At 38.4% G+C, this 17,905-nt stretch overlaps 2 protein-coding genes across 3 annotated transcripts in view; one reads left to right on the top strand and one right to left on the bottom strand.

The window, feature by feature from the left end:
- The window catches only part of LOC124211117 (tyrosine-protein phosphatase non-receptor type 13), a 118,787-nt gene extending 115,670 nt beyond the window's left edge, over positions 1-3,117 (bottom strand). The window contains exon 1 of the mRNA XM_046609874.2: positions 2,645-3,117. The gene's annotated coding sequence lies outside the window, so the exon portion shown is untranslated. The remainder of the gene's footprint in view (positions 1-2,644) is intronic.
- A 2,183-nt stretch (positions 3,118-5,300) lies between these two features.
- On the top strand, positions 5,301-17,389 carry LOC124214509 (sialin). Of its 2 annotated transcripts, none has more exons than XM_046616840.2 (9): positions 5,301-6,219; positions 10,216-10,421; positions 10,868-11,089; positions 11,170-11,254; positions 11,368-11,534; positions 11,782-11,931; positions 12,061-12,193; positions 12,681-12,934; positions 13,098-17,389. In XM_046616840.2, exons 1-9 carry the CDS (start codon positions 6,153-6,155, stop codon positions 13,398-13,400), a joined length of 1,587 nt encoding a protein of 528 aa, XP_046472796.1. In that variant the 5' UTR covers positions 5,301-6,152; the 3' UTR covers positions 13,401-17,389. The 2 variants fall into 2 exon arrangements, with proteins under 2 accessions (XP_046472796.1, XP_046472787.1); XM_046616831.2 differs by lacking the exon at positions 5,301-6,219 and adding an exon at positions 6,253-8,317.
- The last annotated feature ends 516 nt before the right edge of the window (positions 17,390-17,905 follow it).

The following is a 17,905-nucleotide window of genomic DNA, read 5'->3' as shown; positions in this document are numbered from 1 at the left end:
GGCTCGTATAAGTAATAGCTTAACGGTAAAAGTGGATCAAATCGTGTCGGATGAAAGCAAATCAAATGTCAAGCAATTGTTCATCTCATTGCAATTCTGCGCTACGAATCAATCAGCACATGGTAGCCTTTTACATGTTACGTAGACGTAGATCTCGACTTACGTATCCGACATGCGCGAGTCCAATAAGTTTGTGGCACTTGGCCCGCTGTCCTTTCAAACGAACTGCCATAATGTATTTGTTGACTAACCAGGTTGGAAGTCCAAGGACAGGTTGGCCAGGTACCATGCAGGCTGTTCATAAAAGACTGGGTTTCGCAATGCCCTTTATGCAGAGCATTAAAGGCTGCAAAGCGCCCAACGCACGCGACAAAGCACTGCCATAGCTCTGATTTCAAAAGAATTTCGACCCTTCGTTCTGACAACTATTTAGCAGCTATGCGCGACTCGCATTGTTAAGTTAAGTTCAAACATCACGTACACGAATACTTCGACGGACGAATGAAAGAGGATGGAAATGAAAAATGAAAAATGTGCAAGTGGAAATAGAAAACGGTTACCAGAACTTCCCCAATTTTATCTCTATTCTAAGGAAGTAAACTTACTACGTCACCGCTTTTTTTGCTCGGAAGCTGGGAAATTTTTTGCCGGACTGCTGCAGCCGAAGTAGAGTTGTGAATAGCTGACCGCAGGCCGCATATCATCAACTGCTTTTTTGTAAAGTGGCACGGAGATACGGTGGCTTGATAAATTACGTGGGAGAAAACTCTGAGCGTTTAGAATTCAGTGCATCGAGTGCAGTCACCATGCAAATGAGTAAAAACAGAGTTTTTAAATCCTAACATAATTACAACGCAGGTAAATCTCATCAACTGGAGTCCATTGACAATATCCTTAATGTATTTTTATTTTGCTCAACAATATTAGGTACAACAAAGATATAAAGAATAACTTCATCTGAATGCGGGCCTGTGTAGCCAAAACAATTGACAAAGTACAACGACGTTGAAACGGAAGAATTCTGAAAGATTTGTATTCCGAATGAAATGTTTTCTGTGGGTTTTATTTCAGCAATTGATTAACCTTTGAGACATAATTCGTTGATAGATCCATGAGAAAAAATTTTGCTGCTTGGTTATGCAACAAACTGAGCAGTTAAATTAGAATATAATAGAACGATGTTGAAATTCTTTCTTCTACAATGTCTACGAAATTCTGAATCAAGAACATGCTCTCAAGTATGTCAATACAAATTTTTCACCTGCTATCAACTTTGCCCAAAACCACTCGTTATAATCTGTTTATTAGGACTTCTTTTTTGATCTAAAAAAAACTTATAACTCCTAAGGTTCCCAAGAAACTTGTAAATCCCTCGAAACTACCTACTAAATATCGATTTACATGTCAGGGTGTGAATAAACTTCGTTAATCCTTGTCAAACCAAGCCTTGAAATGCGTATAAATTTCTCTGTATTACACGCCTAAGATAGCAAATCATTTAAACGACTACCTGGTGCATTACAGATGTAGAACATTACAGCCTTGTGCGTAAGCTGTGCTCAATTATATCGATACCATCTAGTTCTAGATCATTAGTAATTTCTATCATTTGCTACCGCGATCAGACATTGTCCTTCAACAACGTCGTCGTGCAGTATTATAAATAGAATAGTTGTCTGTCTGTATAAACTAACTGTTGAACTGAATAGTATAACCATTCAATGATCTTGAACTTAGTCGTACTCGCCAATAGCGTAACAGGGATTTATTAGGCCACGATGTAATTAACAAGCAGTGTATGACGTTCACTCTTCTAATGGTTAAAATCCCATCGCTATTTCCAAATCAAGGCAAAATACGAAATGCCAGATGAAAATTTCGTCATTCCATATTCGCTACGATTCCAATTGGAATGCAAAATTAAACCGTATAGTATTATAAATTGTAAATTAAACAGCATAATTACGCATAATATCATAACAAATTCTTAAAGCATACACGGTCTGAATTAAAATGAAAATTCTATAAGGCCAATCCAGTGACTGCACGCGATTGAATTGAATGTGTAACGGTATAATTTGCGCCGATTTACTACAAAACACAATGAGGCTGAAGTTAGTACCGTCGATGTGTCGAAACATTGAAACAAAAGTCACTATTTTGCACCTTGGTTTACCAAACTTCAAGTAATTCTAAAGTTGCAAAATAACACCTCTTCCCAAAGATGCATCATTACAATAACGTAACAAACTTCAGCCTGATAATACACGACCATGAAAAACATTCCTCGATTCATTCGCCTCGATGGATCACGTGAGCGTAAGACTGTCAGGACCAGACCGTCACTTTTCAAGAATACTCCGGGATTTCGAACCACAGTAAAAAGGGACCATCCGATTTTCGTTGCATATCGCAAAAGTTGCCAACCTGTTGATTATCGTCATCCGTCTGTGATGCCCGAGGAATTTAAGGCTGGCTTAGGACGGGTCGCAGGTAAATTTCGAGCCGGGATTTTGGGCCCGGACCCCGAGACCCGGGGGGCAGCATTGTTCAGGGCCCGATGAGGGGGCGGGGAAGGCCGGAGCCGAGGCATCGACCTAACCTTAAAGCGAGATAAGGGCACGCGTATAACGCTGGTACATACCTCGATTATGAAATATCGGAGTGGGGCTGCGATCGAGGATCGATGGCCAGCTTCATCGGCGAGGAAGGACGCTTCGCTCGGCGATCGGCACGCAGCAGACTCTCCACTTGTCAAAACATTCCAGTCCTCATGTACCCGCACAAAAACATCATATTCCGCGCAAAGTGTCGCGATAACGCGAACCGATACCGAACGGTTTGGAATTTAAGCGATTCCCGCGCAACTTTCCGGCCGCTTCTTTTTCACTCGACGCAACGCGCCGGTTTTCGAACAAGAATTTGATCTCGACAGAGCGGAAAAGAACACCCTTGATGTTACGGACCGATTTTTCTCGACAGAATTTTCAAACGACCGATAAACACCAGCCACTAACTCCAACCGATGTAGTAGCGCTTGACCCGCCTAACGAACGACCAATCGCAGACCTGCTAGCTCAAGAATGTCGGTTACAAGCATCCACTACACACGCCACCTGCCTCTCTCGAAGCCAAGACGCAGACTGTTCACCCAACTTTATACATACCTACTCTCGATCACTGACCGTTAAAAGGATAGATCCCTGCACGCCGTGCTGTGATCTCTACCTGTACACACGGCTCGCTTCGTCACGTCACTTGTGGTATTGATGATTTTTTTAGAAATTAAACAAATATTCCAAGTTTTGCATCCGCGAAACGCATTTGCTTTGGTAATTTTATCAAAATAGTAAACGTTTCTCAGTTAACGATATCAGTTCAAGTATATGGCTGATTGTGAATAACACTGGTCTTCGGAAAAAAACTTTTTTTGTTTCACCTTCTTAGTATCATGTGTAATTATAATAGATTTGATGCTTTTGAATCGAAATGTAGTAATAAAAAATATTTACCACTTATACTTTTCACGTAACGTTTTTTAGCTGTTTTTGCTCACAAATTATAATAATCAAACACTAATGATAGCAACAATGTTTATAAAAAAAAATAAGTGACAAATTTAAAGAGTTTAAACATTATAATCGTCAGAAAATCTATCTACTAATATAATTCTGGTTATTTCGTAGTCCTCTTTGATTTCGTATTTCGCGACATGAAGTCACAACTTTCTCTTTCTATCAGTCCGAACTGGTTTTGTATGTACAGATATTACTTAAATAGATTAAAGTAGTGTGAATGAAAAAAAAAAAACATGAAATTCCAAATTTTGAACAGTAAAAAAAATTTATACCATGCAATGTATACATGACAGCAAAAAATGGATAGCAGATATAGATTCGGCACATTAATAAAACCTTCATATCTATAACATATTTTATTGAATGGGGATTTCACTGCAGACCTGTTTAATTAATTGATAAGGAATCACGATAATGTTCCCCAAAGTGTCGAAAATTTCAACAAATTGAAAAAGCTTGTTTAGGGGTAACGAAACGTTGACAATAGTGAACGCATTTTTACGGAGGAGAGCTGAGGAAATAGTTTGGCATTTGATTCGAAAGTTGAAATTTCACTTTTATACAATTTTAGGCTTGGACATCGGGAAAACACCAAAGAAAAGTCTTTGGATCTCCAAATTTTCAATACACACATTATCGAATTGTACTGGGTGATGTTTTGACTTTCGAAAATAGAAAAATCCGGGAAATTAAATCGTATTCCATTGTGACATAAACTTCACGCACGTATTTGGCTGTTCTTTATTTGATATAATTTTTACTTAGATGTGCTCGAAAATAAAAATAACTTTTTTAACGTTGCCAACGATAGTCAAAAAATGTCCAATCTGTGGGCGGTAAAATGAACCTGACAGAGTGTACTTGAGATGTCGCATGCGCCTGACGTTATTACTTCGAACTTTGAACAGAGTACGGTGAAGTATACCAAGTTGCCGGGAAACTGGCATACAAGAAGAATGAAATATTATTCTTTCGTTTCTGTAGATTATTTCATAACAAATTTTATCCTTGAAAAAGAGAATGTGATTCTGAACCTACGAGATCACGTGTGCGCTCAAATTTCGATCCATATTCCATTGATTGTGACGTGCCGTTCCAATTATCTGGCCTCCCAAGATTCGGTGTTCCATAAATTAAATGACTATACGAAGTGAGCCGTGATGTACAAAGGAGAGGTTCAACAGAGACAAAATTTAATGGGGACAAAGAAACGAATGGACCCCACTGAAATTAGAAAGTAATTGGATGGAGAAAAAGTGATAGATTGCAAAGGAATCTGTTAAAAACTCAAAATTTTCAGATCATTGATTAGCCTTGGAGAGGTTCTGTCAAGAAAATAAATTCTGTAAACTACGATCTATTTCCCCTTAGCAGTATTTATTCTATTTCAGTATGAGATGCAAAATCTAAGCTACTTTTCTGTAAACAAGATTTTTATCCCACCAGTATACTCCCATATGCACATGTATTTCCGGTGTTGAAACGTTTTATTTTACGCATTGCATGCGTGCGTCACACGCTGGACAATCAACTTCATGTGCCATAGTAACGTACGTACACCCACGCATTAAGTTATTATGCAATAGAGGCAGATGAAACGGTGCTGTTTTCGTAGATAGTATCTCTCATTGTCAGCATCCGTCGACTGAACGAGTATATGAAAACCATCACTCCGAACAATATCGACAGTACTGTGATCGGTATTTTAAAGTCGATAATGCTGCGGGACACGAATATTTTGCAATCCAAGGGTAAAACCACATCAGCCATTCAGTATATCAACACATCAGGGAGCAAACATACCTGCTAGATTCAGGATAAACCCTGAGCCTACAATGAGCATAAGTTCGACCGAAGGTGAAAAAATACTGCCCAAGAATTGACAGAGGCTTGAAAGTGGAAGGGCAAACCCAAAGCTGGTACAGCCGACCAGAATCTCATGATTATTTACCCAGGATCGTTTTATATTCGAGGATATGTGACAATGCACTGAATATTAATCTGAAAGGTCGAGAAACACGGCTGACCCGATAAGGCAAGTTTATGACTTCCGCTTGAGTGCAATGGAACCATAACGAGAAGAGAAAAAAAGGAAATTGAATAACATCAAAGTCGCCAATGCTTGTTGGAAATGATCTCGAATAATTGCCAGAAAGATCAGTTAATCGGCGTGAGCGGAAGTCAGCCGAAACTTCACCGTCCCTACTTCGTGTACACGAATTGACATACTGGCTAAGACGTTGATTACGTAGACTCGTAGATGTTTCAACGGTCAAAACTGTTGCTTGTTGCTCGTCGACGTGCAGCACTCAAGGTCGTTCAAGGAAGTGGGATACTTATTGTATCAAGACTCGTTAGCCTCGGTGACAGCCGTGATAGCTGACCACTGAACAATGGCCAGTCAGTGCGTGTCCCATGAGTGACTACGAACTGTGATCCTCCGAACTCGAACTGATCGTAAAACTGTTTTCAACCTGCATTTGGTGCTCTTCTCTGTTTCCGTAACCAAACCATGTGTCGCAAGCACAGGTTCTTTCTCATGGACGTGCAATTGGTTCACCTCGTGACGTGACAATGGCGGCCCTCGTCAGACTCAAGAGGGGTAGCGTGCAGCTGCGGCACGCCGCTCTCGAAGTTAGGGGTGGGTGATTAATTTTTGACCCCTTTATTTTCTCCATCATTTCTTTTGACAGTCAAGGAAAGGTCTCTTATCTTATACTTGGTCAACATTCGATACATCGGTTCCTCTCATTTTGTCTTATGAATTTCGCTAGAGATTTCTGTCAACTTTGGCACATGGCACCATCGGTGTTCTTTTAAACAAAAGAAAAAACCAGATCACGGAAGGTTCGAACTCTGTGGTCCCGATATTTGATCGGTCAAAAAACGACGCGTCTATCCCTTCTATGGTGTCGTGAACACGGAGAGCATAAAGAGTAGTTTTTACTGAACACTGCAGGAAAAGAGGGACACATTAGGTTTTTTGATAAAGTATACTTCGTAAGATGCAGAATTTAGTCTAGAAACAGTGAAAAGTGAGCACTGTGTGCGGAGTAAAATCTCTTACATTTACAGTGAAAAATATATTTGACATAGGTATTTTTTACCAAAAATCTTGATATGTCCTTCTTTTCCTGCAGCTTCAAGTAAAATCACCTCTTTTTCTTCTCTCCGTAAACACTTGGTTTCCAGTCATTTTAATATTCAATAAAGTTCCATGGGTTGCTAAATCAGACTCAAAATTCGAAATTATGAATCTGAAATGAAATAAAAATTTAACCCAATACAGCGAAGCAATTATATCCAAGGAAAATAATGTTTACACATCTTACGAATCTGAAACAAAAACAATATGAAGTTGAATGCAGTGACATGGATTTTAAAAATTGTTAGGGATTGTTTCAGAATATAGTAGTTCAATCTGATATCTAGGCACAAGATGCAGCTTGGGCTGATCAAATTGTTCAAGCAAAATAAATTAGTCTGTACTATTAATAAGTCAATGTTTGTAAAAGAGCGAGTAAATTTGTTCGTATGACATGATTACAAACAATTTTTCCATATTCTTACGATGACGTTGCATAAATTACGTTAAATTTTCACACAACATGGAAATATTGACTTTTCTTTCAAGAAATAAACTACTTTGTTCTACTATTTTCGGACTGACGATTATAAATTACCAGACACGTTTACGAATAATTCCTAGTTCACATCAACGTAACCGAAAAATGAAAATGCCTTGTAACAAAGTTTGTTAAGCAGCAGACTTTTACCGCAATTCACTTCCGTTAACGGATACCTATGTGCTGGGTACTTAAAAGTTTCACGGAAATTAGACGTAGACGTTTAAATACTTTTGCAACGTATTCGATCGTGCATCTGTATCATGAGTCTATAAATACGAGGTCGATCACTGCGAGTACATTATCCAGCCAACTGTAATAGAAACTCCATTAATCGCAATGAAGAATAATTTCTCCTTTGATAGATTCAAAAAACGTTGATAATATCTAGCGATCGAAAGATGACCAGATACCACTAAGGGGGCGACGTTTAGTAGATACGCGTAACGTCGTAATGGAAAAATTGGTTCACGTTGAAACGCAGATCTGCAAGACGGCCGCGGCGGAAAATTTAGCGCTCTTGATTATGCACCCGTCGACAAAAACTGCACGTCTCGCACCGTATCAGAGTCTAGGCAAATAGCTGATGCAATTGTATTCATATTCTATTATCGGAGTCAATTATAAAAAAAACCGATCAGTTGCCGCACGAGACAGTGAATGCAGAAGACGCAGAAAATGCGATAGCGTACGCTGAGTATATAAACAATAGCTGCAGAAAGACTATTCGTAAATATTATTCCGTACGAAAAAATCTTTATTTCTGTGACGATCCCTAAGTAGGGATTGTGGTAGTTAATAAATAATTGTTTTAGATAAACTGTATACGTAAAACCGAGAAATGACAAACGCACGTACAGCCAGCCTGTAGTGTCTGTATTGCGAATACGGACACTATAATTTATTCGCTAGGTATATTTGGCGATAATAAGCTACGTTGACGCAATACTGGCGCCGTACAGAGATAAGAAATCTCTGTGTCACTTGAGGAACTCCGTATTGAAAATTTCGGCCGTCAACTCTGTGAAATGGCGGAGTTCGTGAAGAGAGGAAGTGTGCACCTTGTCAAGTGTGGCAGTATCCAAATCAAACAAGCTGCTAAAGAAGTGCGAGGTTTGTACCCTTAAAGCCACGAAATGAGCTTTCCCTTGACAGTGATACGATTTATGCTTTCGAGCGGATTCTATGCGGATTAAACGAAAAATAAAAAGGAAAAAGGTACGTCCTGTTCGATGACGCAAGCGAACGCGTCCGCAATCAACGATCAATTTGACGCGCATATACGACATTTTGGCTCTCGAAAAAAGTTAGACAGTTTATCTCACGTGGATAATTATTCAAAAATAAAAATATTATTGTTGATGTTGAAACAAATTCAAATTCCACCACGGTGTCAGAAGTTAAAGGGACATAGTAAAATACGACATGCTATGACGTATGTCAAACATTGAAAACAATTTGTTTTCATCCGTGGATGAAGAATGTTTATTTTTACTCAAATCGTGTCGTGTCCTTATTTATTTATTTTATTCATCTACGTTATAATTGTTTTACAATTCTGACGACGGTTTCACGTTCATTATATTTTTTTGTCTACGCGATGCCTACGTAGTTATTTTTCCGTCAAAAATTAATTGGCACAACCAATGAATAAAACTTGAGAGTTAAATTTCCAAACCTGAATTACTTGGGTGATATCGATTTCCGATCGCCAAAATAATTAATATAATTTTGCCAAAAGAACTTTGTGTGATTGCCATTGTTCAGCTTGAATAAAATTAATCTGCGCTATGCTGATTTTGGAAGTATAACGATATATTACACCTATGTTATTCGTTCCAAGAGTAGGTACACCGACAAACCCGTGAGCCTGCAATTCCGTGATATGATGAAACAAGTCGTGATCAAAGAGTTACAATAAGAATTTTATGTTTAAACGTTATTCCACCTGATATTCGAGTGACAGTAAAGAGTAAAATAAATCGCATTCTGAAACGAGATTTGCTGAATTTCGAATGGCAATAGCGGAATAAGATTCTTGAGAAAAAGTTGCGCAATACAGCTGAAGAATTATCAGGTATGCAAATAAATGAGAAGGTCACCAGCATCCGAGAACAACGGGTTCGGCGTCTACTTGAGTTATCTGCACAAGATCAAATAGTTGTTTTGTGTACGTTGCGATAACGAAAAGCACCGTTAGTTGTCATACAGAGACGAAAGAACTCAGCTTCGATCAAAATTTATGCGTTGTTAAATATTTCAAGTTATAGGTTGATGAAATATGCCGTAATTATAAATTTTTAGGGTCAAATCAAGACCGTCAAAGAGATGGACGATCTGCTATCGACGAGTTTCACAAATATTAATAATAAATTGAGATAAGAGCTAGCTTCGAACTGTCTAATATGTTTACGAAAATATAACACGACCGTGTTTGATTATAGATCAGTGCTGGGTGTATTCACTATCCTAAATCAATCAGTCAATGATCAACGCAATAAGTAAAACGTCTACGAATCAGTAAAAAAAAATAATTTCATCCTTTGTTCATCTGTATACATAAACAAGAATAATTATGCAGGTGAATTCACCAAATTTTCTGTTAAAAGTTTTGAATCAAGTGCAGTTTAAGGTAATGTAAAATCACTTGAGGTTACTTAGAATTATATGAATTAGAAGTGAAGTCAAGTTATACCACTAAAATTCACACTCACCCGGTAAATAGTAAATTTACGTTACGGAAATCATTCTACTAAATACGTTTGATCGAAAATAGTTTTCAGAATGAAGACTAGTTGGATTGACTGAAGTTTCACTGTAATCTTACTTATTGTTAGTATTAACTTCGTCTCAGTCAGTTGAATTAACCGCGAAAAGTATATTTTCTGCCGTCATTTCTCTCGGTAATACCGGTCCGACATCATGATGGTACTATGCCACGTTCACAAAAAATCAAAGATGATGAGATTTGACCGAATTCTCACCCCGACACAAATTCGATAATTTTTCAGCGGCAGTTCGAGCGCGACACGTAGTCGCGGCTCTGGTTGCCGTAGGCTATGCCCTTTGCGGCGCCGTAGAAGTCAGCGCCTCCGTAGCCCTTCTAGCAAAGCAAGAAGACAACCATGCTATCATCGACACGTCGTGGCATTGCAATATGCTCGTCAATATCACGAGCCGCAATAAAACCGAAGACCACGAAGTCATTCTCATGGAGGTAAGTGAAAAAGCAGATTTGTCAAATTACAGACACGTGCATATCCACATCCATCATAGCGGAACCACCGAATCCAATGTCCGATTGACCAATCATCATGCTCCATATTATATTAGCCCGAATTCGATTAGATCTTCAAGTGAAAGAAGGTTTATTCCTCATTTAAACGGAATCATTTGACGTACGGTCAAGTAAAGTACCAAACATCCTGACTGGAAGCAATAATTAAACTACGTAAAGTCGCAGGTTCGCTATAAGCAATGGATACGGTAAACCTTTGATCTCGTGTTTTAACGCACCCTCCACAGAACCTGCGAAATCAAAAGCTGCAATGTTTCCACATAGCTTCGCCGTTTTTAATTCAATCGCCTCAATTACTGCTCATTATCTCTTCTGACCATAACTTCTACTCCATTACTTCTCAATGTCTGACTTATAAATTCCAGTTACCGCAAGAGGAGCACACGGAGTCCATTATGCGCGAAGCATTCCTCTGGGGTCAGGTAGCAGGTCCCATTCTAGGGGGTTGCCTAGTCTGGGGTCGTTCTGGACCCTCCATCGTCTTCTCTCGCGCTGTCCTCAGTGCTTGTCTAGCTTCGCTTCTGGTGCCCGCTGCTTGGAAAGCACCGTCGCACGTCGCACTCAGGTTGTTTCAAGGCCTGTGTACAGTGAGTATGAAAGAACATACTGCATATATCAATGACAACAGCATGAGGGACGTAAATTCTGATCATTTGTACACCCGCAGGGTGCCACAATGCCCGCGGCTCACATGTTGGCGATGACATGGTTCAAGTCGACGCACAGAAGTTGGTACTTCTCTTGCTACGCGGGTAAGTAGAGGCCTCTCTTCTGCAGCAAAGGACGTCAAAAATTCTAGACTCTCACAACCTCGTTTCTCTCCGAGTTGATTACGTACAGCCAAAAATCTCGAGTATTTTTACAGCTGTAAGCGTTGGCTATTGCCTTATGGGGTGGATTGGTACTGCAATGGTTCGTGCCTTTGGGCGCGACTCACTGTGCTACGGACTTGCCATACTCGCTGTTTGCTGGTACTTCGCTTTCAACCGCTGGGTTAAGAACTCTCCGAAGTCTTATCAGCACGACACCAACGTGAGATAATGTGTTATTTACGTGTATATAATGTAGTCTGCACCTCGTCTAATACGCACGAGACGTTACCTCCATTGTTCATACATTAGTACTTATTTTTCGAATTCTGATTAAAGTTCCTAATACGGGAGTAAATTGGTGCTCAGTTTGAAAATGAAAAGTTCGACTTCCAAGCTTGATGCAGCTCAATGCCAAACTTATTCTATCAAGTAATGTATTTCAATTTTTCATTGCCACGTGGCAACAGGCAGCGGTAATCCCTTGGGGAAAGCTGTTGAGGTCCGTTCCAGTCTGGGCATCCGCAGTGGCAACAATGGGCAATCAATGGGGTGATGCCACGTTGTCTCTTGGGATGACCAAGTACCTGAAGCTGATATACGGCTTTTCCACGGCGAACGTAAGTGTCTACCGTTTAAAATAATTGTTAAAATTTGGTTCACTCGACAAAGCTGCGACAGATCAGGTACCACAACTGTAGAATTTCTCATTTGTCTCGTGTTTTAATGCCAACAAAATATACCTCCAGGACTCAGTGCTCACTACACTACCGCACATTGGGCACTTCATGGCTGCACTGACTTGCGGTCTCCTCGTGGACCATGTTCGAGAATCTGGTATGGTCTCAACAACCACTGCCAGGAAGCTGGTTGTATACATGGGTAAGTCAGGAATCGTGACTGAGTTCTTCAAGTAACTCATTGCGGAAAATGCAGGGCTTTCATTATTTCAGAGGATGAATTAGATTGCTGTATTTTAATTAGTCGTTATTCCAAAATGGAATATTCGTTCCTCGAATCGATTGATTACATTTTTTCGAATGCTATGGCACCTCGTGGAAGTTAACCATACTTTGCACCAATTTAAATACATTTTTTGACAGTAAAAATAAGGAGTAAGCTACGACTTGGCTAAAAAATGCATGAAGAAATTAAACAGATTCATTTTCGAAACATGTGAGACACATCAAGTTTCACTAGCAGTGCAATCTTGAATCAGGATCATATCAGTGAACACTACGACCAACATTCCATTTATACGTCACAGTCCATTCTTAAAACTAACTACACTACATTCCATTTATACGTCACATTCCATTCTTAAAACTGATGCAAACTACCCTAAGACGATATATAATGTTTATTTCAGCACACTTCGTACCTGCTGCCCTTTTATTTGTGGCGGGATACGCAGGTTGTCAGGCACTTGGTGCCGCTTGGCTCGGGATCGCGGCCCTCCTGGTCTCCGGAACGGCCCCTGCTGGTGCCCTGGCTGCAGTCGCCGATTTAGCTCCTGAAGAATCGCCGGCGTGTGCAGCGGCTGCGTGCGCTCTTTGCTCAACCCTCGGAGCAGCGGGACTTCTAGCTGCAAACTACTTCGTCACTCAAGCAATTCACGGCTCAGTAAGTCGATGAAATTAACGATATCTGGATACGAAATAACATTTTTTTTTTTCGTATACAAGATATCGATACGATAACCGGCGGAACTTTCCACGCGGTTTTGTCTAAAGTTCACGAAGAGACTTCATTACACAACTGAAACACTACGTAAATTTTTTGACAGATTGCAGGCTCTTGGCGGTTGGTGTTCGGGGTGGCTTCCGTGGTTCTATTTTCGACAGCGGCTGTGTTCCTGGCACTTGGTAAGGGGGTACAGCAGCCCTGGATCCCGTCAGTTGCCAGGCCGAAGAGTCACGACGTGATCTATGAACAGGATTCTCTCGAGCTTGACTATGAAGACGTCGGAGTCCAGACGGAGCCCTACGAGTTGTTCGAGGCCTACACCTTGACCGAGGACGTGGAGAGCGTAAAAGAAATGCCTAGATCCGCCTCAGTCCATTCGAAAGCTTCAAAATTATCCGTATAAATAATACATTCCAACATTACACATCTGCTGGCTTTCGTCAGTGGATTTGATTGCTCGAGTACTGAACGTGCTCTGCAACAGTTGAACAATGATACAGACCTGTTCTTAACAGAAGTTTGAAACTTTACAGCTTTTTCACGGTTCAAACACGTTAGATCTAGGAAATGTTAGACCGATGTCAAGAGAGAAAAATAAGTAAGTGAATGTGTGGCTACAAGCGAAAAATACATGCATAATACATGCTTGATAAAATTAATTGAGAATGATAATTAATTGGATCGGTCAGGGGACAAAATATTTCAACGCATTTCTCTCAGCGGTATAGGATCGCATTTGATATTTACAGACATATGCTATGTAATAATGCCTCGTCTGCGACTTGCCAATTTTTAGAATTGTACAGCATATTTGATAAGTATAATACATTAATGTGTAGTTTAAGACGCTAGTCGTGGAATTATAAATTTTTAAGATAATGTTACAGTAAGGAAGATATTGTAATAATAATACTAACAATAGTGTCAGTGATGGGAGCAGTAAGAATTATTGTTATACTGATGTACAGGGTGGTCTTTTTTAATCGTACTAAGCAAATATCTCGAAAACTAGAAGAGATACGAGGAAAAGTTTGATCCAAAACCAGGGGGGGGGGGGGGGGTTTCGAAGGGGATAATGCTAAATATGGGTTGATTTGTGAATTGCGCCACTTTCTAGATTTTTTGGATACATCGTGATTTCAGATAGGAATCACGTATTTTGACAATCACTGGCGATTAACAGGTTTAAAGACAAATTCAAAAACGCAAAAACATTTAATTTTTACAAATTATCAGAATTATTTTTCACAATCTTTAGAAAGTGAAATACTTGGTCATTTTTTGCTGAGGCAAGGCATTGACCGCAAAGTTTCATTACTTTTTTACGGGCTATGGGAGTCGCGTGATCATCTCAAAAACACGATTCGTATAATTGTTTCAAACCATGGGGATCGATGCTTTATTTAACGGAAAGTGGTTGAGTAAGTTTCTTTTTCGACATTGAGAAAATTTTTGGAATACTTGAATTTATCTAAAAATTCTCACCTTTTTGAATTTGTTTTGAAACTCAGTATCAGTCGTTCATAGTCAAAATATGTGATCCCTATCTAAAATCACGAAATTCTCGAAAAATCACGAAAGTGGCGTAATCCACAAATCAACGCATATCGGTGTTATCTTTCCTCTTCAAACCCCGTCAATTTTGTGTTAAACCTTTTCTCTCATCTCGACTAGCTTCCGAGATATTTGTCTGGGGCAATTAGAAAATACCACCCGGTATAGAGATGCAGGTCTAGGTTTTATCTCAGAGACACATATCTTTTCAACAGCATTCGACCCCATTTCTCGAACAAGTTGTTCTTATTCTAGGATCACGATACTATCGAAATTGTAAGCTAGAAACTTTCTATGACTTTTTATAAACTGATTTGTTGCTTTCCCATACAAATTAAACTTTTGTCTAGGAAAATATACCTTACATATCATAATAAGAAGCACCTTTTACATCGTTACCTTCAGTTGAATATCATATCTTTTCAGCGGAAACTTTGTACGAAACTTGATGAAAATATTTTGTCTGAAGTTTCCTCAAAGGTTTTGAGTTTAAAAAATTGTTCTGAATTGGAAATTTTCAGGGTTATTGAATAAGAATTGAAGAAGGATGGGTGAAGGATAAAAATAAGAATGGTTTGAACCGTAAGGTAACGACGTTTCAAGAAGAATCTGCCTTATTTTTCGAAGTTACTCAGAAGCTGCGAAATAAAGTTATTCAAATGTACATAGTAGATAAAATTATATGAAAATCTATGAAATTAGTATTTTAATTGAAGATAGAGATGGAATGAACACCCTCAGATAATGTCGTTTATCCGAAAATTTCTACCGCACATATTTTTAACTATAGCTGTTGGTTACTTCTTCAATTATATAATTTACATACGATAGGAATAACTGTGTTGTAAGTTTTAAAAAAACAGGGAAAGCAATCAATTATTCTTGCTCAGAGTGAATTTGAACAATTGTGTGGGAAGCAATTTTAACAATATGAAAGCAAAATTAGTAAACTGTCAATTTCACGTTTTGTGACCCACATTGAAGACTACTTGCCAATATGTGAAGCTTAGAATTTCTTAGATCTGAACTTAATCACTGAAAAAACCCTTGATAAATATTTACAGTTATCAAGAAACATGTGCACGTTATCCATAAAATAGTAGAAATCGTTTGATTAAATCTGGTTGATTTTCTGACCAACGCGCATATGTTTCTACCACTACAAGTGTTTCAAATTCATCATCACGTAGATTGTATTTAGTGTATGTATTCACCCGACATCATTCATATTACAAAAACATTACAAAAATATTACAACTATAATATTTCATGTTTCTGTGAATATTTTAGTCAGATTTTTGTGACATTATAAAAGCAACGTAACGTTTGTACAGAAACATGAAATTTATCGTGTTTTGTTAAGTATTCATTAAACGTTGGAGTGTAATGTTTTAATAATATTTCTTCAATGTTTCACAGTTCAAAAAGATAAATATTTATAAAAACTCAACAAGGTAATTCTGATTCCAAAATCTTCCTTACATTATTAGATCCGATCACATATTTGAAGTTTTTGTTCGAAAGAAATTAATATTATTTATTGAATCTTTGGGCTCATACTTCGAATTCTGTAGTTTCCCTGGTTGGAAATCCAGCACGCTATCTACTCCTCGCTTGTCACAAGACGTTGCTTATAATTTCGATAATGATAGAGAATCGAAATCAAGATTATACCGGGTTTTTATAATTTTTTCACAATTTAAACGTGGATACAAAATTCATTCAGAAAAATTATTTCGATACGTGAGATTGGAGATGTCAATAATCCGCGTACGTACCACGATTTATCTTGACTAGTCTACCGTTTAAACTGCTTCAAGTTTTGAGTGCCCAAGTAAATGTGTTTGGTGACCGTTCGTTTTTGAAATAATTTGATATGACGCAAATGTCGTACGTAACATATATCCATCATAGAAAGTTAACCTTTGACTGCCACTGTAGCATATTTAATACAATGACAAAACAGCAATTTTCTTAAATATATTCTCCAATTCTGATTCAAAAATCCCGAAGTCATTTGAAAAATTGTAAATGCACTCTAAAAAAAGTTTTCAATGAATAATTTCATTTTGAAAAACGTTTTACTTGGGCATGAAAATTGAAAAACTCTGTTTTTAAAATGTGTAATTTTTCAAAGATTTTGATTAAAAACAATGATTTTTTTCAACGCGAAAAAGGCTCGGCTGGTAAAGAATTTAGATTGGAATATTTTGGATACGAAACAGATGAGTTATTTTGATTATCTTACGAAACGTCAACGCGAAAAGATGATACATGCATAATTTCCGTCAACATACCACGACCAAAAGTTCGGGTGGGTTCAGAAACTCCCTAGGACAGGAACAGAGCTAGTCAGGTCACTGACGCGAGAACAAATGATGTGTCAGCAAGAATGATTGTTAACAAAATTGACTGCAAAATTTTCATTGGTTATCATTGTACAAGTGCTACTGCATGCCCGACGAATAAACCAATCGCATCATTCTTACACAATAATACTCAAAACACCTGAACTAATGTTGGTAGGAGAGGTTTGAGTATCTGAAACAGACGAAGTTATGATTAACACAATGACAAAAGTGCATGCACGGACAACAACAATGTCGAGCCTGTAATTGAAGAAACTATTACACATCTTTGCAATCAAAATCAATTTTTTACATGGAATTATTGAATTAGATATGTTGTTTGAATAAAGACTCAATGTTTATCGGTGTACTTGTGTAAAAAATTATTCCGGTGCCCTGAAACAAAAGAGAAGACAATCAGTAAAAAAAAAAAGAAACACTTTTGTACACCTCTGATATGTTTTATAAATACTTACGACAAGATTCCTCACTATCACTATACACTCCGCGGTTTTTATCCCCGTGAATTGGCCGCCGGCTTGAAAATGCCGCGCTTTCTCTCAGAACCAAAAAGTATCAAGTCAACGCGCAGCAGGTGCGACCAATTGAAGCTTGAAAACTCAGTTGTTAGTAAAAAAAAAATTGATTGAAGAGCTGCAGGCTTAACACATCGAATGCTTTACACTTTTTTTATATACCGTTTACGAAATCGCTAAGCAAAAGACGAGATCCATCGATTCGCTTTATCAGGGTCGCGACAATTTTGCTCAAGTATAATATTCCTTGACTTTTCGCTGACTTTGCCCATCAAAAAATGTACAAGTCCCTGTCGTTTACCCACGAAACTGAGGTAATGATAGGCAGCTTTTACGACCAAAAGCTCCAGAAGTTTTGCATCTGGAATACATTAATTTGGATCTAAAAAACACAAATAGTATTCTTTCGTTTCACACGAATGATTAGAAATTGAACAATATCATTTCTGACAGTTAGCTTAGCTGAATTT

The sequence above is a fragment of the Neodiprion pinetum genome, chromosome 1 (genome assembly GCF_021155775.2).
Source record: "Neodiprion pinetum isolate iyNeoPine1 chromosome 1, iyNeoPine1.2, whole genome shotgun sequence".
In the NCBI taxonomy this organism is placed as follows: Eukaryota; Metazoa; Arthropoda; class Insecta; order Hymenoptera; family Diprionidae; genus Neodiprion; species Neodiprion pinetum.
The sequence above is the reverse complement of the archived record's forward strand: the minus strand, read 5'-3'. Positions and strand labels throughout refer to the sequence as shown.

Excerpts from the sequence above, each read along its gene's own strand:
- LOC124214509 (XM_046616831.2), top strand. The coding sequence starts at position 8,233 with ATGGCGGAGTTCGTGAAGAGAGGAAGTGTGCACCTTGTCAAGTGTGGC. Across the intron at positions 8,318-10,215 it reads AGCTGCTAAAGAAGTGCGAG|CGGCAGTTCGAGCGCGACAC; the intron begins GTTTGTACCCTT and ends ATAATTTTTCAG. Across the intron at positions 11,535-11,781 it reads CTTATCAGCACGACACCAAC|GCAGCGGTAATCCCTTGGGG; the intron begins GTGAGATAATGT and ends ACGTGGCAACAG.